Raw genomic sequence first — 26,294 nt, 5'->3', positions numbered from 1 at the left:
AAAGGAGCACTTGTCCTAACAAACAATGGCTCCAACGCTGCACATGAGTCCAGTTCTGACAAATCAAATCCACTTTGAAATCCATCAAGCTCAAGGTGAAGCCTTCCCTCCGTTATGTAAATACCACCCAATAGAATTCCCAGCGATGCTGGGACCTGACCACGTTTTCTCTACAACGCCACAAAAAGTATCTGCAAACATCTACATTTCTGCACTTCCTAGTAGCAGCACGCATTCCAGAGTTTATCTGAATACGGATAAAATTCAAATGCGAGGGGAGACAGGACTCCTGGTCAATGCTCTAGTTTTCTCTCAGGAATCTGCTTACAGGTTAGGGTAGAAACCTGGTTCCTGAAGGCATTAGCTTCCTGGTAGTAAATGCTAAATGACACGTAGAGTTTTTCTAATTGACTCTATTCAAAGTACCTGAACCACAAGTTTCAGATCAAGATGAACCTCCCCCCCAAAAACCCCGCTTCAAGTGAGTGAAAAGAGCTGATGATGCAGACAGTGAGCTTAGATGAATGGAGTGTTTTCGCTAAGCAGGGCTTCAGAAGCAATGTTTGCCCAGACACCATTAATTCCTTTTATTCCTTTGATTCATCTGCCGTCTCCAGTGACAGGAAATTCTTATTTTTTTAAGAAACTAAAGCACAAAAAGACAGTGAAAAAGCTACAAACTGATTTGGCAATAGCTAAGCAAGAGGCTGCCATCACTGTCCTGGAACTCAATGAGAAGATAAAGACACTCTGTGAAGGAAAGCCTTTCCCTAGAGGTCAGTATCACCATGTGACAGGTGCACAATGGCCCCTCATTCTGGGTGACGTGATGTGGATAGATTGGTTGGCAGCAGAATAAAATGACAGATTCTGTGCCTGGCAGCATTCTGGTCTAGCAGTAAGCCTTGCCTGACCCGACTCTGTCAGCATGTAGGTTGAGGTAGCAAAGGATTTAAGAACCCCAGGCTGATTTGCTTTGACCCTTTGACAGGGAGATAACGAAGAAGCAATTGTGGAGGGGATGTGTCTGTCTGTGGAGAGTTTCGGCTGAGATGCCGCTGAGAAATGTTACTGGATAAGCTGGGTGGCAGCGAGGGGAAGAGGGAGGAGCATAAACAGAAGGTCAAGGCCTGGGGCTCTAGAGTAAAGTCGAGAAATGTGTGCCAGTAGGGCCAAGACAGGCACAAGGAAAGTTCTTGCTTGCCAGTAGAGAAATAGAGCAGGAAGCAAGAGCGAATACTACTTGAGGAAGAAATATTAAGAGAGATCTTAATAGCTGTGCAGGTGTGGGGGCATGTGTTTATGCATAGGGGCATGCGAAGGCCAGAGGTTGATATTAGCTTTCCTCTGTCACTCCTCTCCTTGTTTTTGTTTGTTTTGTTTGAGACAGGGCCTCTCACTGAAACTGGAGTCACTCTTTCAGTTGCACTGGCTGGCCAGCAAGCTCGAGGGCTTACAGACATATGCCACTTGCCCCACTCTTTTATGTAGGTGGTGAGGCTCAGCACTCACTACCTCAGTTTTTAAAGGTTTTTGTGGTAGTGGTGGTGTTTGAGATGGGGAGAATCTCCCTACATAGCCCAAGTTGGCTTTGAACTTTCAGTCCTCTCTCGTGAACCTTCAGATGCCGTGATTGCAGGCACAGGCCACCATGTCTGGCTTTCCACTGATTTAGAAAAACTATAAATAACTTCTGCTACCAAGAAACTCTAAGGACACAGGAGAGGACAAAGCTAAACACCCCACCACCAAGTTCTCCTCATTAACAATAATTCCAGTTAGTATCCAATAGTCTGTGCTAGGTAGTTTACTAAAAATTCTGATTATGCCTCTCAGGATATCTGCAGGATAAGCATATAGACAAACTCAGCTGGAATAACAGAAGCTCACAGATGGTTAGCTCAACCCAAGTTACACAGGAGCAAGCAATCGTGGTCAGGTAGCACCTAGTCAGTAGCTTACTAAAGCAGGTGTACCTCCCAGCTTTGATAGACCAAGGACACTTTCTCCTCAGTATATAGCGGCTCCTTTCTGCCCAGCGATCTCAGGTTAAGCTCTGGTTCCCAGGGGCAAAGGCCGTTATTTGATGTGTGCTCTCCCTGCAAAGCCAGGAACATGCCATTGTTCTTACCCTGGCTTCCTTTCTTACTCATAAGTAGTGCTGGAAAAAGAGAAGCAACTTGGGAACAAATGGAGGAGGAAGAAGTGGGTGATGTGGAGGTCTCAGAAAGGGGACACTCCCAGCATCCTGACTACATGGGAAAGTTCGGGGGTTTTTGTTTTTGTTTTGTTTTTCAAGAGTTTGTGCTGGAACTTGCCCTTTACACCAGACTGGCTTTGAACCCAGAGATCCTGGTGCCTCTGCCTCCCAAATGCTGGGGATAAAGGTGTGTTTAATCTACCCAGCTGATTTTCGTGCTCAGTTCTGAATAACAGTTTCCCAGAATGCAACTGGCACATCACATTGTCTCCTTGAAACACACAAAAAGATGTCTGTTTTCTTTTCATTAAAACAATGTAGAAAGAATGTTTTAAAATTGCTTTTTGACCAACATAAATCCTCACAAGATCCATTAGAGAATTTTGTTAACTTAAAGGTAATTACATGAGGCAATATCCCAGAGTTCCAGTGGTCACACAGAAGAAGCCAGCAGTCAGCCCAAAACACTGGAGGACTATTTCTAATTCACTTGACAAAAACTTTCCATTTCTAAGCTGCCTTGCAAATCTACTGCAAAAGTATTACTGCAGCCTGTCTAATTCCAATTCTTTCCATTTGGGCCAAAACGGTATTTTGAGCTCTTTAATAATAAATTGGGTACTTGGATACCTTATTTCTAATTATTTGTTTCTAATTAGCACATAAGTTATTAGATATCATGACATTGTCAAACAAATTTTTTAGAGCGTGGATGCTCCATGAATTTGCATAACACCCTTGGGTAAGGGCCATGCTAACCTGCCCTCCATGGTTCCAGTTTTCCATGCTTCTGAAGTAAGTACCTCTTAGATATTCTAATATGCCACAATTTAACTAATATTGCAGGGAAGGGAAGAAAATAATAAAATGCCTTTTTATCTGATACACTGATAAAAAGATATAAATAAAATTTTAGGCCTATTGTGAACATACAAGTTGCTTTTCTTCTTTGGTGAGGAAACTGAACCACTGGACTGTCCCTATTTCTTTGTTTGTTTGTTTATTTATTTACGTGTACGTCTGTGACCCTGTGTGAATGTATGCACCATGCATTTGCAGGAGCCAGAAGATGCCTGATCCCCTGGAACTGGAGTTTCAAGCTGTTGTGAGCTGTCATGTGGGTGCTGGGAACCGAACCTGGCCAAACACAGGTCTGCTGCAAGACCAGTAAGTGCTCTTAACCTCTGAGCCACCTTTCTACCCCTACTTAAATGAACAGTCATTGTGTGACACGACGTCCAGGAGCATTAATAGACAATGGCTTATATGTAACCATAGCACAATTCTCTCTCTCATGCACACACACATGCACACACTTTTAAAACTTAGCAATACTATGTCTTCCTCCGTTTTCTTGGGTCATTTTTGTAAAATGTTTGTTTGGCGTTCTCAGACCAAATGGCAGATGCCCCAGGCATGAGATCTTAAGGTGACAGGATGATTTGTGATTCTTGGAAACAAATCAAGAAAGAGAGTACTATCAGCTAATGAAGTGGAGTCTCGGGTGCCCTAAGAACATTCTTTATTGTTCGTCTCCGCTCCTTCCTGCGTTGAGACTTCTCTTTAGATGCTAGCAGAGGATAGAAACCTGACTATAAGCAGCAATGATCTGCACTTACCACCTCTGATAAGAAGAATGCGAACATTTCGATAGCAGTTCTAGTTAGGAAAATGCCCAAAAGAATGCTAACTGGATTGAGTTGGGTACCCATCCCTGGGTGTCCCTGTGTGGCCAAGGCTGGGGAATGATGGATGGATAAGAATGCATCCACCACTGGGTGGCAGAGTAGAGGGAAAATACAGTGGGGAAAGAGTCCTCTGCTCAGCAGCTCCCACTGTGGAAAACACAGAGGTGGACTTAAAGAAAGAGATATCCCATTGATGGAATAGAGAAAGACCAATATCACTGTCAGCTAATTAATATATGTAATAATAATAACGTAATAATGTAATTTCAAGTTAAAATATAATGTAATACCTACTAAGTCATCCATCCAGGGATGTTAGACTTTAAAAGTAGGTTTGTTTTTTTTTTAATAGATGAGGTAACTATCTAAGTTATTATAGTGTATAATTCTAGATCCCATAAAAGGTAAGGTGAACAATTTGAGGAAAGACATCCTTTTTCAGTCTCTGTCAATGACACAGTGGCCACCTACCACAAAGACCTGCTTATTATAACAATTCACACTGAGGGGAGAGGCTAAGCCATGTTGATTGTAAGTAGCAGGTCATGTCCCTGGATTAGCATGACACTGCTTCTCTGTCAGAGATACAAACTGATGCTCACAAGCCAAAGGGATTAATGGAATATTTCCAAGTAACACAGAAACCTCTGCTCCCCAAACATGCCATTTTCCCTTGTTTGCTTTGTTTCCTAAGGCCCTTCAGGCCTTCCCATCAGAGTGTGTTCCAGAGTGCTAGGAATATCTTTAAGCATATTCATACTTGAATTGATGCCAAGCTGTTTCTCTTCGTACACGCGAGTTCAGCGGAGCATAAAAACACCCTTGTTATAAAACTACCACAGTAGGAATCTCACACCCGGAGTCTTTGTTAGTTTTCTTTTGTGCACATAGTCATGATCCAAAGCAGATTCCTTCTGTCATTTCCAGAGTGCACCCCTGAAGCGCTTTCAGCTTTGTTTACTGCCAGAAACCTCTGGGATCCTACTGTGCGAGGGTTCTCAAGTCTGAGTGGATCTGCTTTTGAAATCACAGTATGTAGGAATTGAAAAAATCTTTCCTTCCTTTGCTTCAGTAAGACAAAATTACTCAAGTGGAGAAGACAGGTGAATGTGACAAAAATACCTGACAGGACTACTTAGGGGGAAGGCGGTTGTTTTAGCTCATGGTTTCTGAAGTCTCAGCCTATTTGGCTCCTTTTCTTTGGGCTGGTGGGGAGGAGAACATCATGGTGGCAGAATCTTGTTTCCAGACTATTCACTGGATGAAGGACAGGAAGTAAAGAAAAGAAGGGAGTGGTCAGGCCAACTCCCAGTGACCTACTTTTTCAAACTAGGCTCCTCCTTCTGCAGTTTCCTGCCCCTCCCAACAGTCTTCGAAAACTGGACTGCATCCATTGGTTAAACCCTAGATTCAGTTATCACAGCCATAGCTAATCTTCCCTGGAAACACTTGTAGGTGTGTGCCTTACCAGTCTTCACTCAAATTACTTTACAAAATATCTTACCTACCCAGTCCTGTTGCTGATTGACTGCAGTTACTTGATAGCATATAGGTTCTTTTTATCCAAACTATGTCTTTCAAGCTTGCTTCTTTAAAGGGATATACTCCTTTAGGTTTTGTTGTCTTTTAATTCACTAATTAATTAATGGAGCTTTATCTATCTGTTTGTTCTTTGGCTTATTTACTTACTTTCTGGGGTGGGGGTTATCTGAGGCAGTTTTTCTCTGTATAGAACTCACTGTCCTGGAATTCATTCTGTCTTTCTCTGCCTCTTGGGTACTTGGATTAAAAGTCATCTTTTAATTTTTTCCTTAACGTTTTTTATGAGACATCCACCAATTTGCCTGGCCCTGCCCCTCAAGTGAAAGACCTATCAATGCTTGAGCCATCTTTCAACCTTACTCTTTCTTATTAAAGAGCATTTTCTAGGTGAGGCACAGAGTTTTCTTGGATTCAATATCTGTAGAGAGCCAGCCAAGTTTTGGGGGAAGAGCTTGTAATAGAAATATCATTTTATGTTCATACACTAGACAACTTATCCCGTGACTTTCTGAGAATCAAACTGATGATTTTCTATATTCTTCAAAAGCTGGGAGAAGTGTCTTTGCCACCACCTTAGAGCTAAATGAAAATAACTTAAGGGTAATCTTCACCTTAAAATCTTAAGGGGTGCTTTCGACTGAACTTCCCTTTCCCTCTTCAGATGTCTTCAAGATCAAAATTCCTGTTGCAATTAAGAATTTAGGAACTAGGGATTAGGATTAGAAGACCAGGTTAAAAAAATGTCGTCAGGCTAGATATGGCAACTCCCTAATGTAGTTTATATGTTAGAACAATTGAAGATGATTCTCACAGTGAATTATATCCTGTCACTTTAACTTCAATTATAATCAAACAAATAGCAATTCCAAAACTAACACTAAGGCATAATAGCTATCAACCTTAACAAGCCTACAAGTATATCCCAAAGAAAGAACATTAGACATAAATAAAATCATAACTTGGTTGAATTTAGAGCATTTAGAGAGAGGTCATTTTGGTAGTTACTAGACTTGGTTCCATCTTGAATAAGTGTCCCGTGTGTAAAGATTTTAAGCAATGCCACCTGTACTAGTTGGTTTTGTGTGCCAACCTGACACAAGTTAGAGTCATCAGAGAGGAAGGAGATTTTCCTCAGTTGAGAAAAATGCCTCCATAAGATGCAGCTGTAGAGCATTTTCTCAATTAGTGATCACTACAGCTGCATCTTATGGATGCCACCCCTGGGCTGGTGGTCCTGGGTTCTGTAAGAAAGCAGGCTGAGCAAACCATGGGAAGAAAGCAGTAAGCAACACTCCTCCATGGCCTCTGCATTAGCTCCTGCCTCCAGGTTCCTGCTGTGCTTGAGTTCCTGTCCTGACTTCCTCCAGTGATGGACTATAATCTGGAAGTGTAGGTTGAATAAACCCATTCCTTCCCAACTTGCTTTTTGCTCACAGTGTTTTATTTGCACCAATAGAAATAAGCTACCTGACTAAGCTACCACCCTATGCTCATCTATAGCTTTTTCAAAGGCTGTAGTTTCCCCGAGGACTAGGAAACAATGGCTTGACTAGAAGTGCTATAGACAACTTCTTTCTGAATACAGGATCCTATTTTGCCAGTCAATCTAGAGTTTCACAAAAAGTGACCAGGCCAACCCTGGGACCTCACTGTGTAAATCATTATAAAGCTTTCATAAAGCACTACTGAACACCTGTGCCATTAGACAGTAAGGGGCTGACTCTGATGTCTACTGTGAAGAACAGATAAGCAGCTTGAATTCCTACTGCCTACACAGGATGTCTTTACCTAGAAAACAATAATAATAATAATAATAATATGACAAGACTTTGGCGAAACAAAAGATGATGATTTATCTCTCAGCAGGCATCAGTCCCCTACATGTTTGTAGAAAATTCAACCGGCATCACAGAATCCTCTGAGGTGGGATCATTTATATTTGGAGCAATAAAAGCCAGCCCTTAATAGCAGAGAGATTGAGAAAGCATAGCTGTGAGAACATCAAGGTGAGAGTCCCTGTTCAGGTTTTTCAGGGGTTTCACATGCCCCTCACAGAAACAGGGTTCATTTAGACACTGTTGGATAGGTTTCCCATTCTGTCCACTAAACTTATCCCAAGACAGACTACTGGACCCCAGAGCCAAAGCCACTGATTTTGGAATATTCTAGGAGTTTTGGCAATGGCCCCAGGAGTCCCCACAAAGCTGAGCAATCCATTACACAAAATCCCAAGAAACAAACTTTGCTCCATCCGGCTGGAGGTTGTAGCCTGATTCCTTATACACAAATTAAGGATGGTGTTCTTTTTTAAAATGGCGCTTCAGAGACCCCCTGACCCCAAAAGCACCGATATCTAAACTAGGTGTATATCAGGATTTATTAGCTACAAGTGACAGAAACTGAAGTAGAACAAGTTGTCCAGGAAGCAAAATTTTAGCTGCAGAGGCAGTCTTGGAGGCTGAGCCAAGGGGCCTGGAACAGCTCAGCTGGTTCCTCTGTGGGTGTTGGCCCCATCTATGGAAGGCATAAGCTAGGAACCAACCGGTTCCCAGGCTCTCCTGGCTCGCAATCTGTACTGACCATCTGCTGTTTCGCCTGAGCAAAACAGCCTTCTCCTCCTTTCTGTAGTAGAGCATGATTTTTCTCTGGGGACACCTCACCTACTCTCTATAGTTGTGTGGAACTGTCAGGCTAGGGGTCTTTTTCCTTCTGCAGAGTTTGTATGTAAGTTAGCTAATCACACGGACTTTTCCTAGGACCTTGAATCTTGAGCTCAATTGACATTGGAAGGAGTAGGGGTTGGGAGATGATTGTCTGATTGTTTTTGGTACCTGTGTCTCAACTGCGGACCTCATGCAATTTTCCTTTATCAAGGCTTTTCATCAGTTCCTTAATGCTCTACATTTTGCCAAGAGTAGTGAGTATTGGCCAGTAGTGCTTGTTACTAAAGCACATTACTTTCTAGAAAGTTCTAGAAAGCCCAGTTTCTTTTCTACAGTCTGTAGAGAAATTTCAGGGAAGGAATTGGACAGTACCTAAACTGCTTTGAAGCTTCTCAGATCAATTGCCGTGGCTGAGGCTGCAGGGTGTTTCCATGCCCTGTGCCTCATGGCAGAGGACAAAGGCCTAGGAATGGAATCAGATAAGAGAAGGGGTGAAGCTTTTGAGACGGTAGAGGATATACCTGTCGTAGTCAGCTGGGGTCTGCTTTGGCTAAATCTCATAAAAGTAGAGAGGAGGGCCTTTCCCTGTCCCACCAGGAAACAAAACAGTGTCTTCTTTCTCCCCATCAGTTTCATTGCTGTTTAGGAAAGCACTTCCTTTGCCAACATTCTGGAAATCTATTTCTTTTCTAATAAACAAAAGGTAAGAAGACCTACTCTGAAGCTTTTGGTGGGGGGGCCAGTATTTCGTAGCTAAGCCAGCTGTGGGAATTCAGTGATGTCAAGGTCCCCTCCGCCCTTTGTTTGTAAGACTAATTTTGGAAGTACACCATTATCAGGAAATGGTGCTCCCTTCCTTCTGTCCATCCCTTAGGAACGTTTTAATTTCCTTTTTCTTCCATTTTTTTTTTCTTTTTAAGTCTCTTGGGTTCTATATCCAGAGAGGTTGGATGAAAGGGCAGGCATGAGCTAAATGTCAGACAAAGCACATGGGAATGGGAACGGGACTGTGATCAGTTGCCGTGGTCCCTGCTGTGCACATTGCCGGAACACTTAAACACTGCAGCTGAGGGCAGAGAAGAAATGTGCTGTCTTCCAGGAAGTTTACTCAGCGCTGTCAGGCGCTCCTTCCTTAAATAACAGCAGGTGGATGTTTTGGACGCTTTGGGGCTGCAAACAATTGTCAAACCCCTGTCACAACCCATGCAACTGTCCCTCCTTCAAGCCTCTTGTTGACAAGTGACATCCTCTTCTCTGGCTCCCCAGAAAAGTCTCTGGATTTTATTCTGGGGCTTGATGCTCTCTAATAAGATGCAGAAGCTTTTTCTTATTATCCTCCTCTTCCCTTTCCTTCATGTCTCTCCTCCTTTCTCTTTCCCTCCCCTCCCTTCTCCTTCCTCTCCTTTCTTCTCCTTTTCTTTCTTCTCCTCTCCTCCCTTCCTCTCCCTGTTCCAACCAACATGGAAATTGCTTCCTGTGTTTTTTACAGTGACAGAACAAATATCAGATACGCTTTTGGAAGCACTGGTAAGGTGGGCTACAGCGGAGCAGAGGCATCTCAGCTACAGGCTTCACACATTATTTGATAGCATCGTTAGCTTCTGTGCTGGTGGGAGCTAGTGCTCTACTAAATTGACAGATTCCAAAGGGTTTTTAATCTGCTAGTCACAGGACAGTAGGTTCCACAGAGGCAGTAAGAAATGGCTAACCCAAGTTGCTAAGAATGTTTCCTTTATGAGGCAACAAATTTTCATTGTATATTGATATTATTTGTATAAGAAATAAGCCACAATCAGATAGTATTCATTCCATTTTGCTTTATATAATTGTTAATTCATACATAAATTCATTTACTTTTTCTTTTAGAGATAGGGTTTCACTGTGTGGCCCTGGCTGTCCTGAAACTCACCCCATAGACTAGGCTGGCCTCAAACTCAGAGATCTACTTGCATCTGCCTCCTAAGTGCTTAGAGTAAATGTATATGTCACTATGCCTGGCTGATTTGACATTTTTAAAAGAGAGTTAATTTATACATCAAAATAGGAACTTTCTCAAATTCATTTTTCAGCTATCTACAATGATTGGCAAATACAGGTCTTACATTTGTTCTGTTTTTCATAACACTGAGGTAGCAGGATCATTTGATCCTAGTAGTTTGAAGTCAGCCTACATGCTTTACAGAAACTCTATCTCAAATAAAAATAAACGTTGCTTGATTTTATTAGGTGTTTTTGAGATAGAATTTCACTACGCAATCCCAACCTTGACAATTCTCCTACCCCAACCTTCTGGACACCGAGAGATAGGAATGTGCCCCATGCCTAACTGAATTAAGACCCTATAACAAACCAAGATTACACTAACTGGGAAAAGTTAAAGCATCCTCACTACAATTAGGAATGAGCCCTTTCTCCACGCTTACTCAATACAGTCCTTTAAACTTCAGATATAGCAATAAGACAAAAGGGAGAACTGAAAAGAATATAGAATTCATAGACAAGAACACATTATCCATATTTGCAGATACATGATCTTATGCAAAAGACATCCTAAAGATTCCAGCAGAAAACTTTTAGGACTTATAAGCAGTTTCAGTAAAGTATCAGGGTCACATAACCAACACACAAACATCCATAGCTTTTCTATATACTAATAGTGATTATACTGAGAAAGAAGTCAATAAAACAATAAACTTACAATAGTTTTTAAAACGTAATAAAATACTTAGAAATAAAAGTGGTCAGGGAAACAAAGACCTAAAACAAAGGCTTTAAAACCCTGAAGAAAGAAACTGAAGGCAGCGTGAGATGGGCAGGCCACCTGCTGTGGAGTGGCAGCCAATGGCTGTATTACCGGAAGTGATCTATGGACCCAACCCAACCCCAACCAACATAATAACAAATGAAACAGGAAGAGAAGTCCTAAAACTCACATGGAAGCACAAGGATCCCAGAACAATCCTGAAGCAAAAGAACATTGCTGGGGGATTTTACCATTCCTGAATTCAGGCGAACCAAGCCACAGTACCAAAAACTACGTGGGACTGGACAAATGAAATAGAAGGAAGAAGGGACCAGAAGTAAATCCATGCAAGCACAAGTGCCCAGCTTTCCATGGAGATTTCAGAAGCATACATTGGATGAAAGATGCCCCATTTTCAGCAAATGGTGCTAGAACATTGCATTTCTCCATGGGGAAAGTCCCCATCTCTGACCCTGTGCAGAAAAAAAAAAAAATCTTTTCAAAATGGATAAAAGACATTAACATAATACCTGAAGTGGAAGTTTTAGGGAGGAATATAAGCAAAATACTTTTAGGTCTGGGTTTGGGCAAAGAATTCCTGAGGACTCCAGTAGCTCAAGAAATAATACCAGGAACTGACAAGTGAAATCACATAAAGTTAAAAGACTACAAAGCAAGGAAAACTAGTAAGAGACAGGCTGCAGAATGGAAGAAAATCTCCACTAGCTGTACATCTGACAGAGGATTAATATCAAATACACACAAGAAATTCAAATAACCAAACTACAAAAGAAACCCAGTTCAGTCAATAAAGGGGTTAGTGAAAAGAAATCCCCAGTGCTGACTAGATGAAATACAAACAGCTAATAAATGCGAAAAATGCTCAGTACCATTAGGCATCAGGCAAACGCAAATTAAAACCACACTGAGATGTTTGTCTCACCCCATTCAGAACAGATATCATTAAGAAAATAGAAACAACAAATGCTAAGAAGCATGTGGAGAAAGAGGGAACATGAGGCATTGCTGGAAAAAAGCAAAAGAAAAAAAAACCACCTAAGTTGGATCAGACATTATGAAAATTAGTCTAAAGGTTTTTTTTTTTTTCAAAATAAAAAATAAATTAGAATTACTATAGGAACAAGTTGTAACATTCCTGAATATTCACTGGAGGAACTGTCAACCAACATACCTCAGTGACACTAATGTACTGTGTTTACTACAGAACTTCTCATGATGGCTAGGTTACAGGATCTTCCTGGGAGTCCCTCAGCAGATGAATGGAAAGCAAAAAGAGGAGATGAGATATGCATGTATGTATGTACGTGTGCGTGTGTGCATGTGTATAACATGTTTTATTCAGCCAGGAAGAAGAACAAAATCAGGCCATTTTCTGGAACATGGATGGAAACCAGGGATGGCCATACTAAGAAAGATAAGCCAAACATTAAAAAGTCACATTTTCTCTATTGATGGACCATGGAATTCTTTATAGATGTCTAGAGTGAGACAGGGGGAGGAGGAAGGAAAACTAAGAAGGGAGTAGAGGCAGGTGAAAGTAGTCAAAGTGCATAATATACCCGAAATAAGTTGTCTTTATGAGGCTTTGCACTATATATATAACACATACACACCAGTAAGAATCCAAGCATGGCTTGGGAGGCAGGGCACGCCAATACTTTAGTATTCCATGTTTCAGTAGTGTAACTTTTAATTCAGTGTCACAAGTCAAATCTTAATGATACCTATGGCTGAAAACATGTTACAGCAAAAGAATCACAGACCGTGGAATGAAATAAAGTTCAGTGACATAGCATGGCTGTGCTGGCTAGGTTTTATCAACTTGACACAAATCGGGTCATCTGGAAAGAGGAAAACCCAGCTGAGAAAATCCCTTCATTCATTTGGCCTATAAGCAAGGCTGTGGGGCATCTTCTTGATGAATGATTGGTGTGGAAGAGTCCAGGCCACTGTGGGTGGTGCCTCCTCTGGGCAGGTGGTCCTGGGCTATAAAGAAAGCAGGTTTAGGAAGCACGGGCAAAAGAGAGCAGAAGCAGCATTCTCCATGGTGTCTGCTTTAGCAGCTGCCTTCAGATCTCTATCTTCTGTTCCAGCCCTAACTTCACTCAGACGGTCTGTGAACTGGGAGCTGTAAGATGAAATAAATCTTTTCCTTCCCAGATTGCTTTAGGTCATGGTGTTGATCACAGCAACAGAAAGCAAAATGAAATACCAGGTGTACCATATGCAAGGCCCTGGGCTTAATAATCAGTATAAATCAATAAATTAACAGATCACGAATATAATTATCTTCAGTTTGTCCAGGATTTTATTTTAATGCTGGGCTAAAAAAAAAAGTGACCACAGATTGGTTTAATGACATAGGGGAAGACTAAAGAAAGATATCTCTCAGTCACAATCAAACTTGACTAACATCATTACACATTAGATGGAGGAACATTCTTGAAGAATGTACCCTCTAAATTATTCTTTTGGGGGGAGTTTTTTTTTTTGAGACAGGGTTTCTCTGTGTAGCCTCAGCTGTCCTAGACTCACTTTGTAGACCTGGCGGGCCTCAAAACTCGAAGCAATCCACCTGCCTCTCTCTGCCTCCCTGGGTGCTGGGATTAATGGTGTGCACCACCATGCTGGGCTCCTAAATTAGTCTTAAATGATGGATTTAGAATGAACTACGTTGAGAAATATGTGTAGGAAGGGGGCAGATAAAGAGAATTGTAAATTTTATTTGGGTGGAAAAAGATGATGGGGTGATTATGAGCAATATCTATAGAGAAGAATGTTACAAATAACTACTTAGGAGGCACTGGGCTGTCACTCCTTTGAAAGAATGCCTGTTTAGCATGCATAAAGCTGGCGAACTGATACATAGCTAGCTTGACAGAATGCCTACTTAGCATGCACGATGTCCTGGGACCAATCCCTGGCGCTGAAAAACTGGAGCAGAGGTGCACATCTATAATCCTTGCACTGGAGAGGTAGAAACAGAAGCTCAAAAAGTTTGAGATCATCCTCAGCCACATACTGAGTATGAGAACAGCCTGTTTCAATCCACCTGTTTCAAAAGAAAAAAAATCAGATCATCCTTTTACATGATCACTAAAGATGCTATTAAAACTGAAATTGTTACTCAGAACTCATTTGGTGACTGACAGTGTGGTCCTCTGTCATCTCGTGTGGGCCCAGGTTTTTGTGCTTTAATGTGTCTGTGTTTTGCAGAGTATTTTAAGAAGAGCATAACTAATTATGGATTTAAATTAAACATTGTCTTTGGTGAGGTGTGCAAATACTGATTACTATAACGGATAGGCAAGAATTTGATTAAATATAAAGCCATAACTCGGGGTTAGGAAGAGAAATGGCACAGAGTAGATTCATGTGCAAATGAAAGGACAAAGAAAATAATGCCGTCCATTGTTTGAAGTGACGAAGAATTGGCAAGAATCCAAATACCTCAGGAGACAAGATTTGTATTAAGTATATCTGTCAACATCCTGTTTCAAAATCCTGGCCAGGATTCGAAGTATCTAAAAACATCCAAAGAGGGTTTCGCCCAAGAATGAGTCACATACTATATATGAGAAAGCCATAAAACAACCAGCAAGGGCCATTGCTCTCCTCATCCAATGCCTTAGATTTGCAGATGAGATGATGGAGAACCAGTAAACCATCCCTTTGCTCTGCCACCTGGGAAGCATAGAGACCCAATGCAGAAAATATGGACTACACCAGTCACTGACAAAACCTCTGAGCCTGTTTCCTTATCTGTGAACGAGACTCAAAATCGCCACTTTGTGGAGCAGTTGGTAGATTAAGAGCAATGTACATAACTGTCTGGCACACAGAGAAGCAACAGGTGCCAGGTCCTGGGATTATCAGCAGCACAAAGACACCCACTTCAGACCAAGGGTGCCCTCCTATATCTTAAGAAATCCTGTACCCGTGGGCATCTTCCCAGAAAGGGGATGAGGGAGGGACCATTGTACAATTCTATAAATATCTAGGCCTTTAATAATCTAGAAATATCAAGTGAGTCAGTATTGTATAAAATGCCAAGTGGAACATTCTAATTTTTCCAGAATAGCAAAAGATAGTGAAACCAAAGGGGCAGAAATCTAATTACTTTGAAAAACACTAATAAACAGAGCTGAAGGTTCCCTCTGAAGAAAATATTTTCTACTTGAACATGTATGAATACCAATTTTATGTAAATTGTATGCCAAATTAAGATTTTATAAGTCATGATAGCCTTTTTAAAAATTCAGCAAGATTCCATTGGCTTTATCTACCCAAAGGACAGGGTAAAAATCCAAACATTCAAACATCAAATGAATTCCAACAGAGAGGTAAAGCAAGATTACTATTGCGTTCATAATGTGTAGAAGAATGAGAAAAATTAAAGTACATATTTGCTTATTCTAGGTAACTATCTCTGTTGTACTGGTCCATGACATGAAAACACATACAATATTACTTACCAGATACACTTAGTGAGCTCAGTAGAACATACTGCCTACCATGTTGGAAGCCCTGGAATTATCTCCAGCACTAGGGATAGACTTTAATGAATCACAAGCAATCTTATTACGCTCATATTTTAAATGCATTCAATTATAATTCAGGTACATGGACATAATAATTGGCCAAGATTTATTGAGGATGGATAAGCAATTTATGATTTATGATCACTCCATGGCACACTTTCTTAAGACAGTCCAGGTCCCCTACGATTAGTGTCTTCTGGCTATAATTTGGGTTCCTTCCAGATGGCTAGAAGAGGTGAAAGGAATACACAGTCTTATAATGAAAAAAAAAAAGCCTTAGACCACCAAACTTAGTTCATTATTAAATGTTGCCAAACAAAGTATTTTGTAGTATTCCTCATCAGTGTTGTCTATAGGACTGTGCTGTTGGGAGATTTGATTTTACCAGTAGGATTTCTAGCTTGCCTTGGAAAGCTAGATGGTAGCCTTGGTCTTAGATTTCTGCCTGACAGCCTTTGGTTATATCTGAACACTGGCCACCCACTGCAAAAGTTCTGTTCAGTTGCCCTCCTCCCATCTCTCCATAGGGTGACCCAGAGGTCAGGGCTACTCATGTCCTCACCTGCATGTGCTTGTCTGAGAAAATTTTACAGAAAATAAAAGCAGAAACAGACAAGTGATTTCTGTGTATGTTAGCCACGAAAGCTGAATAAAACCAAATGAAAGGGTTTTTTGTTTTGTTTTGGTTTTGTTTTTTAATCATACATGAGAATGGTGTAGTACTGACTTCTAATACCAGCACTCAGGAAGACTGAGAGTTTGAGGCCAACGTGGATTATATAATGAGTTTAAGGACAGCCTTAGCTGCATCTGTAGAAGTCTCAAAAAAGGTATAGAAGTGAGCTGTAGGTTAGGAGCAGAGTTTCTGTCCAGTGTGCCTGTGGCCATGAGTTTGGTCCCCAGCATGGGAAAAAAACCCAAATGCCATATAATCCATTTTTCTGATAGTCTTCCTTTATGAAGACTAGGGCTGTTGTCATGGTACACAGCTGGGATTCCAGCACTTGGATGACACAGGGAGGAGAACCACATGTTCTGGGTCCTGGAAGGCAGACCCTGCTTAAGAATGAAGAGGATGAGAAGGGGGAAAGAAAATGTCTAACCTAAGATCAAACCAGACAACTAGTGATGGGTAACCTTTGCTCTGAGGCAGCACTACTCTTTACCGAATTATTCATTTCTTTTAACGCTTCCTGTAGGTTGTATTTATCTGATTACTAGTTAGGCTTCTCATAAGAATAAGAAAGGCCTGGCAAGCATTTTTTAAAAAATATTATTTAGTGGAAAAAAAATTTAGGCATCCATGACATATAATTAAAAAAAAATAGTTATGTTGTATTTTGTAGAACTTAGCCCTTAAAACTTTAAATTTTTTTTCAAATTCTTGTGTTAGAATGGATAGGCTATGTTAATTTCTTTTGAAGAAAAAAAGTCATTGGAAAGAGTAAGAAAAGATATAAGAACTTTTCAACTTCTGACGTATTTTATTTCGAAGGTAATGTTAGTAATACTAGAACATAAATGAATGTGCTTCAGGAGTAATGGCCCGATGAGATTACATCCAGTAAGCTTGTCCCCAGTATCAAATGAGAGTTAGACATCCTGGTAGTCCAGCAGGGATGGCTTGAAAGAACCGTATTCAGCTTCATGACTAACACGGGAACGCAGAAACCGGATAGCTTAAAAACACACTAGAGTAGATGTTAATGGCCTGGAAGAGAGAAAGCCTAGCATGGTCTAAATCTTACTTACTAAAGGAGAAGGGCTTCATTTAGTTACTTGATTCAGAGTTCTCAAATAATAGAAATCTTGTTTGCAGGGACAGAAACTGAAGAAAAGGGGGAAAAAAGTAACCCTGAAAGCATGTGTCTCTAGGCACTAGCGGTCTGTGCTGTTTTGCAGGTAGGAGAAAGGGATAGTTGGCAGGAACATAGCACCCCAAGAAATATAAACTGCCAAGATATGAAAGGGGAGGCCCCAAGGCAGGGAGCCCTCTCTTGCTCTGTTGCATTCAGCAGCCTAGGTTGTCCCAGAGTGACCCCATTAAGGAGGTCAGGAAGAACAGAGGTCATTCCAGACAGAATGGTTCTAGCAGAAATTTTCAGTGGCTGAATTTAGAGAGGACTTGTGGGCTCCCTCAGTAATCCTCGAAGATCTGAGGCCGGTAAGCTATATCTAATGAGGACAATGTCACTGTGATCAAGAGTTTCTGATCTGAAGTTTGCCTTCTCTGTGGGGCCTGTTCTGAGTTCCAACACAGTGGTAACAGCAAGAATGTGGATTTCTTAGGGTCAGCCAGCTGCTTGGGAAGAAGAAATGAGATACAGACTCAATTTTGAAATTTAGCTTTCAATTTTATAGGAATCTAATTTTAAACTATGGAATAAAACTTGGGAATGAGGTCTTTATTATGCTTTTTATTGGGAGAGGGCTCCAGTGAATTTACTTCCTATAAAACAACAACAAAACCAACCACCCAACCAATATGCAGAGGATGACTCCAGAGGGGAAAAACTGAACCAAAACAACAGTCACTCTAAGCCAGTGCTTCTCAACCTTCCTAAAGCTGCGACCCTTAATTTAGCACCTCATGTTGTGGTGACCCCCAGGCATGACCATAATTTTGTCACAGTTATGAACCATATGGAACTGACACACAACCCCCAGAAGGGTCATGAGCCTCAGGTTGAGAACCACTGCTCTAAACAAAGACGCTCAAGAAAAGCAGGGGAAGGATTTGTATCTTCCAAAGGCAAACAGGGTTCTGGCCCCCAGGCTCCTGGCTGACACTCCCAGCAGTTCAGGCAGCAAACACAGAGGAGAAAAGAGTTTCCGGGACAGCAAAGAGACTGATTTAATCTTAAGAGTTCAATGTCAATAAGCCAGACAGCTTATTCCTGAACTTAGGATAAACATTGCCTTTAGCCCACCAGCCCCAAATAGAAAAAAATTTATCAAACAAGTCTCAAACAAGAATGAGGGAAAAAGTGAATGAGAAGAACTGTGCACTCAAGCTCTGGTATCCTGCAGTCCGCTCACTTGCTGGCTTCCAGAGGCTCAGTTCAAAGAGCCAGTCCTGATCTCGACCTTGTAAGACCAACATGACAATATCAGTGCTCACAGAACTGTGGAGTACTCTCATCAGAACCCTCACATTGATCTTGAGATGCTTGCCCGTATAGCCCGGATGTGGATGTTCAGCTGGCTCTTAGGCACGGCAACAGGCATATCATGGAGGCAATTCTGCATGGGGAATCAGGTCCCTCTGAGGATGGCCCCAAGTTGATATTTTCATTAACAGTTTAGCAGTGGCGTAAGATTCCCAGAGAACACTGGCAACCAGTCTCAAAACTCAGCAGCATTCATAGGTTAAGCATTGTGTGCAGACGGAATCCTTGTTTGCTGAAGAGATTTTAACGTTTCTTATATTTGTTTCTCTGGAGAAAGACTGTAGAATGGAAGAAACAGAAAAACTGACTCCTGAACCGCAGCTCTATTGATCCTAATACTCTTTCTATTCTTTCACAATTTCCTTCTTGCTCTAAAAATTGGAAGAGAATTATACAACTTTATTGGGGGGAAAGTATGAAAACTCTCCCCACCATAAGAGTTCTTTTTCCTGGAGGTGTCTGTTCCTCTTGAGGATGGAGGCCACAAATTTCCATTCACCCCAACTTCAGATGCACATGTGACTTGGAAATGTGTTTATTCTCTTAGTTCCAAGAATGCCATTGAGACTAGTGCAGATTCCAGGGGAGAGGAATGGACTCCGTCTCCTCCTGAGATGTGGCAAGCCCGCTGCAGAAGCACATGTGGGGTGGGACCCACTGCTTAGCCATCTTTGGAAAATACCATCTCCACATGTGGTTTGCCTTATAACCCAGTTCTGAAGGTCAGGAGCCGAGTATAGCCTGCTGGTGTTTCCTTTGTCATAAATTCCACTTCTTCTTAGGCCAACAGATGCCTAAAGTAGATTAGGAGGAAACGTCAACACGAGAAAGTGTATTAGATGTTACGACATTCACAAATGCACTGCAGTTAAAAAAAAACCTGTCATTTTCTCAGCCACATTTTCATGGCTAGAAGTAGGGGTGACTTTGTACTAAAATGAGAGGATACAGCTACTTTTCCCTCTTACTGGAAGTTGTATTAAAATGCTTTATTAGGGAGATACTGTGTCAAACCATTACTCTTCTGCGCTTCACAGCTTACTAAAGAGTCCGCCCTCTGACAACAGATAGGTGGCAGGAGAAAGCAGCTGAGCTCAAAAGAAAGCCTCATGCCCTGAGGCACATATAATTTTGTTGTAAATATTTAAATCTGCCAGTGAATTTCTTTTAATTTTTGTCTTTTAGATTTATTTTTTATGTATGTGAATGCTTTGCCTACATATATGTATGTGCATTGCACTTGTACCTAAGGTGTTTGTGAGTTGGCATGTGAGGGCTGGGAACTGAACCCAAGTCCTCATTAAGAACAACAAATGCTCCTAGAAGCAGAGCCATCTCGCCAGCCTTCAATTTTTAGACATAAATATAAATTTGATCAAACAGTAGAACATTTCATAAATTCCACAGAACAAAATGACTATCAATGTATAGTAACCAAAGAAGACAGATTACTTTTTTTCACCAATAGTTTTATTACTTGTGTAATAAAACTCATTCCATGATGTTTTGCTAAACTATTCCTGAAAATAGTGAGCTATTTTGTTAAATGTGTAGGCATGGAAAACCACCCCTAATGAATCACCAAACAAATTATTTTTAGTAGATACTGGCCACGGAAGGAAGGAATGCTTAACCGATTATTTACAAATCTATCTCTCATCTCTCATTTGCATTTCTGTTAGTTATTAAGAAAAATTTTGTTCTTGAGAAAAATATGTGTGGTGATACAATGTAAAGCTATATTCAATTCCTTACTGAATTTGATTGACTTTGAATTCTAAACATATATATACACGTACACACATACACACACACACAAAGAAACCAAAGAATAATTATAGTCAATTGTGTATCCATAAGGAGCAAACTCAATTAAAAACAAAACTGATAGAGCTGGTCAGTGGTGTCACACACCTTTAATCCAGCACTCAAAGTCAGGTGGATCTCTGATTCTGAGGAAAGCCTATGGAGGTAGCTCCATGACAGCCACAGCTACACAGAGAAACCCTGTCTCAAAAATAAATAAATAAAATAAAAAATATGAACAATTATTTCCCAAAGGGCCAAAATAAATGAAGAACACCACTTTTACAGAGTGTCAGAGAAAGCCTAGAGGAAGCGTGTAGCTTCTGCTATGAAGCTTCCTTCATGCTCCACATCAGCCCGTTCCTAGGCATTCATCTGTTCTCATTCCTCACATTTTTGATGGTTCATCTCAAACCTCAGCATCCTGAAGCTATTGAAACCAGTCCTGCCTGCATGGTCCTTCCTGACCAACTACAGACTCAATTATCTGCCCTTCCTATTTAGAACAATACTTATGGCCTATGTTGTATGGCTGTGTAACAGTCATGTTTGTTTGTCTTACTATTATTTCCTTGTATGTTTTTTTGATTGTTTGCAATGTTGGAGATCAAAACTTTGTCAAACAAACTGCAAGTTGCAGAAGTAGCCAGTTTATTTACAACACCTCACAGAGAGAAGAGGAACTGACAGCCTTGATTTTTTTAAATTCTTTATTAATTACACTTTATTCACTTTGTATCCCCCCTGTGGTTCCCTCCCTCCTCCCATCCCAATCCCTCCTTTCCTCCACCCTCTGCATGCATGCCCCTCCCCAAGTCCACTGATAGGGGAGGTCTTTTTCTTCCTTCTGATCCTAGTCAATTAGATCTCATCAAGAGTGGCTACAGTGTCTTCTTCTGTGGCCTGGTAATGCTGCTTCCCCCTCAGGAGGAGGTAATTAAAGAGCAGGCCAATCAGTTCATGTCAGAGACAGTACCTGTTCCTATTACAATGGAACCCACTTGGATACTGAACTGCCATGGGCTACATCTGTGCAGGGGTTCTAGGTTATCTCCATGCATAGTCCTTGGTTGGAGTATCAGTCTCAGGGCAGAGCCTTTCAGAGGTCCTCTGTGTCAGGCTCCTGACTTGTTCCCTCTTTTCTCCTTCTTCTGATGTCCATCCTCTTTGCCTTTCTGGATAGGAATTGAGCATTTTAGCAAGAGTCCTTAAATGGTACCTTATGAAACTGAAAAGCTTCTGTAAAGCAAAGGACACTGTAGTTAGAACAAAACGACAACCTACAGATTGGGAAAGGATCTTCACCAACCCTATATCTGACAGAGGACTAATATCCACTATATATAAAGAACTAAAGAAGTTAAACAGCCAAAAATCAATTAATCCAATTAAAAAATGAAGTACAGAGCTAACCAGAGAATTCTCAATAGAGGAATATCAAATGGCAGAGAAAAACTTAAAGAAATGCTCAACCTCATTCCCAGCTATCAGGGAAATGCAAATTAAAACAACCCTAAGATTTCACCTTACACCCATCAGAATGGCTAAGATCAAAAACTCAAGTGACAACACATGCTGGAGAGGTTGTAGAGAAAGGGGAACCCTCCTCCACTGCTGGTGGGAATGTAAACTTGTACAATCACTCTGGAAAGCAATCTGGTGCTTTCTCAGACAACTAGGAATAGTGCTTCCTCAAGATCCAGCTATACCTTTCCTAGGCATATACCCAAAAGAGGCTCAAGTACACAAAAAGGACATTTGCTCAACCATGTTTATAGCAGCTTTATTTGTAATAGCCAGAAGCTGGAAACAGCCCAGATGCCCCTCAACTGAAGAATGAATGCAGAAATTGTGGTACATCTATACAATGGAGTATTACTCAGCAATAAAAAACAAGGAAATCATGAAATTTGCAGGTAAATGGTGGGATCTGGAAAGAATCATGCTGAGTGAGCTGTCCCAGAAGCAGAAAGATGCACACGGTATATACTCACTCATATAGACACATAATATAGGATAAGCCTCCTAAAATCTGTACATCTAAAGACAGCCTTGTTTTATTAAGATGAAATGTGTCTGGTATAGTAAGGTATAAGCAAGAATATTGAGGGAGGAGGTGTCAGTGTGGACTCTCTTACACTTTCATAAGGGTCTCTTCTGTTCCCAAGGCTCCTTGGGATATGTGCATTTCTTTGAAAACCAAGAAGTATTGCTCACAGTGGGCTGTCTTCATGCGTGATGGAGCATACTCTAGAGTTCTGCAGCAGCCTCCTTGAGTCAGGGCCTGAGTGGAAGATTGACTCTTACACCCTTCAGCTCTAAACCCTTCAATTCCTTAGACCCTAGTTAAGAGCCTGTTGGGTATTGTAGTAAGGAATACTCTCGTGGAAAAAATCAGTCTTGTTTCTGGAAAATTCTTCATTTTCATTACCTCAGTTTAGAACAAAATGTAAGGTTGAAATCTAAGGTCTTTAATATGAGAGATGGCAGGTTCCTCAGGGAAGCTGAGGAAAGCTGTGGACCTTCTAATTAGACTACAGAGCTGTCAGCAAAGCTGGGCAAGAGAATCTCCATGCCTTACCTTCATTTATGGCTGGATCAGGGAAACCAATATTAATACCTTATGTTACCTCCTCTGCAGCCATGAGAAAGTTTAAGAAGTGAAATTAGACAGATACCTCTCTGGACTATGTTGGTCCTGACTCAGGAAGCAAAAGTCAGGAAGTGGGTGAATGCCTAAATGCATAATCACAGCATAGCTTGGTGAACACTTGCAAAAGCCAAGTATGGGGGCACATGACTATTGTCCCAGCAGTGAGGGGACTCATAATGAGAACTATTAGCTTCAGGTCAGCCTGAAACTTTCACTGTTTCAAAGCCAAAACAAAATCTCTACCAAAAACAGAACATCAAGCAAGAATTTCATCAATTATAACATTCACCATAATTCTAAATAAGATGAAAATTGTCCATGCCTTTATTTTCCTAGCAGGATGTTGGGGTTTGTGTCTTAGTGCTCTGTAGAAACACATTTATATGTGTACATGTTTATAATAAAAACATCACATTTTGTGTTCTATTTTAATAAGATCTTTTGAATTTCAATGAATTTCCATGCATGGGGACCCCAAAAAGGATGTGTAAACTATATGTATACGGGAATGAGGAATGCCAATCTTTTTGTTGTTTTTTTTTTTTTTTAACAATAATAGCCAAGTGATCTAAAGAAAAATCACAGCCAGAACCTACAAAACAGTGTTTTCCATTCTTGGATCTGGGCCCTGACATTCACAACACTCTTTTTTAATCAAAAACAAAACAAAAAGAAAAAAAAAAAGAAAGAAAGAAGGGAAAGAAAAGAAAGAGAAAGAAGAAAGAGGAAGGCAAGCAAGCAAGCACACTTCCTGCCTGCCTTAAAAGTATTTACTGAGTGCTCTTCGATTTACTTTCATAAACAGTCCTTATTGATCATCACCGCTGGTTTTTGTATAACTCTTATCAGTCTGCATCTCAGATGGCAGTGAACACAGAAGGAGGTTTCTCTTGCTGAACTCCACCAGCCAAGCATTCAGTAATGCACATGACTCTGGGGTGTGAAGTGAAGTGCCCACTGGCGGGTGTCTTTCGTGTGGCTCTAAGGCGGAAGCCAGAAATTAATGTGAAGTTAAGTGAGAGCAGGGGCTGGAGAGATTGTTTATCCGTCAAGAGCACTGCCTGCTTTTCCAGCTCTGTTCCCAGCACCCACATGACAGCACAGAACTGTCTGTAATGACGGTTATGCAGACATACATACAGACAAAACACTGATACACATAAAATAAAAATTTAAAAAGTGACTAAAGGCAGAATAATCATACAGGCACAAAGAAAACCAGAGAGAGTGAGTGAGTGAGAGAGAGAGAGAGAGAGAGAGAGGAGAGAAACAGGTGGACAGGCAGACAGACTGACGGACACATTGTCCTTGTCCTAAACCCTGCAGTGTGTGAAGCTTACATGACAGGAGAGATTCTGGAGATATGGCTCAAGTTCCAGATCTTGAGGTGGGAGATTGTACTGCTTTATATACCCGGTAGGTGTGTACACATGAGCTCTCAGAGGCAGAGAACATTGCCAGGCTGTGGTCAGAGGGGAGTGAACAAGGGTCTGAAGACAGAATCTTACTGACTTGGGAGACAGGCAAAGGGAGCTGGATGCCAAGGAATGTGGACAGTCTGAAAAGCGGAAAAGGCAAGGGGCAGACTCTGGAAACTTCCCAGAGTGTGTTGCTCCACTGTCTCTGTCTGGTTTCTGTTTCTGTGATAATCACCATGACCACAAGCAACTATGGAAGAAATGATTTATCTCACTGCACTGCTTATAGTTCATCATGAAAGGAAGTCAGGGCAGGAACTCAAGAAGTCGAGGAACCTGGAGGAACACCACTTACTGGCTTCCTCTCCTAGACAGGCTCATCTCTCTTTCTTAGACCACTCAGAACCACCTGCCAAGGAGTGGTGCCACTCACAGGGAGCTGGGACTTCTCACATCAATCATTAACCAAGAAAATAGCCTACAGGCCCATCTGATAGTGGTGTTTTCTCAATGAGGGTTCCTCTTCTCAGGCAATTCTAGCTAAGTGGAATGACAAAAATTATCCCGGGCACCTGGCATCATACAGGTTGGAGCCTCCTGAGACTCATCACGGACTTCTGGACTTTGGAATGATAAGATAAGGAATGTATTGTGTGTTCTTAAAGCAGTGGTATGTAATGCCATGTTACAGCAGAAGAGAACAATGCGATTGTGGAGGCTTCCTATGTCCTAATATGACTTGACTTTCTAAAACGATGGTCATTTCAGACCACATGGAATGCTCAGGCTGAGCATTTCATTTTTTTCCAGTGACTGTTTGGTACAGTGAAAAAGGGTCATGTGATCTTCCCTGGCCAATAGACTGTGAGCATAGGTGGCTGGGTTATACTATAGGCTGAGAGGATAAGAGCTTCAATGTAGCCTTCTGTTTTCCTGCCTTTCCTGTCCAGGCAAACCAAAAGGTTCTCAGTGAAACAATTGGTAGCAGAGGATTTCATGACACATAGGAGCAGGGGGAGGAGACTGCCTAGGGACCACTGGATTTGCATGAGGGGAGAATGCATTTTGGTGTTTTGTGTCACAGAAGTTTCTAGGTGAATTTGTTTGTATACAAACTTATCCGATCCTCATTAGTAGCCTGGGAGAAAAAGATACAATCTATTAAGTATAAAATAAAAGCTACTTTCTAATTCTATCTCTTCTGGTTACAGGGGTTTGGTAAAGCATGTGCTTAGCATGTCTAATGCATTAGGTTCAATACCCAACACCAAAAAGTAAATAACTTTCTCGCTCTTATTAACCTATGGAATGTCTTCTTCTATATAGGCCTAAATTTCATGGAACATTTCAACCCATAACTGGTCACACTGCAAAAAATTAACTATGACATTGGTATCACACTCCCTCTCCCCAAAGCTCAGGGAAAATTCTGGAAGTGGGGCAGAAAGTCTGTAATAGCCAGAAGACAAGGGGAACTTCTGTAAACATGTAGTCTTGTGGGCATGACAGGACCATTGCACACAGAAACTCCCAGAAGCTATCGTTGACTGCATAAGACCCACACCGAATCATTATAGTCAGAGTCCAGCATGGCTGTAAGAGGGCCTTACCGCACCCCATGCTGAGCTGAGGAGCTACTGACAGCTCCTGAGAGAGGAGAGAAAGTCAAAGGTATGGCTCTTACACTCTTTCTAAGCCATCTTCCAGAGAACTCTACCAAAAGAACATTTCTATGGCAACCAAAAGGTACAGCTGACAACTAAAAAGCAAATTCACCTTATATATTCTTACTATGAGAATTGGAACACAAAGAAATACAAGCCTAGTCTATCTATTCTCACAATAGCAA

At 41.2% G+C, this 26,294-nt stretch overlaps 1 protein-coding gene across 1 annotated transcript in view; it reads left to right on the top strand.

Moving 5' to 3' along the window:
• The window catches only part of Ccdc192 (coiled-coil domain containing 192), a 195,934-nt gene that overhangs the window by 135,293 nt on the left and 34,347 nt on the right, over positions 1 to 26,294 (top strand). Inside the window, exon 6 of the mRNA XM_021661825.2 lies at positions 644 to 776. Coding sequence (XP_021517500.2) covers positions 644 to 776 — 133 coding nt within the window. The remainder of the gene's footprint in view (positions 1 to 643; positions 777 to 26,294) is intronic.

Source organism: Meriones unguiculatus, chromosome 2 (genome assembly GCF_030254825.1).
Source record: "Meriones unguiculatus strain TT.TT164.6M chromosome 2, Bangor_MerUng_6.1, whole genome shotgun sequence".
Taxonomy (NCBI): Eukaryota; Metazoa; Chordata; class Mammalia; order Rodentia; family Muridae; genus Meriones; species Meriones unguiculatus.
Note: the sequence above shows the minus strand (reverse complement) of the source record. Positions and strands in the feature narration are given on the sequence as shown.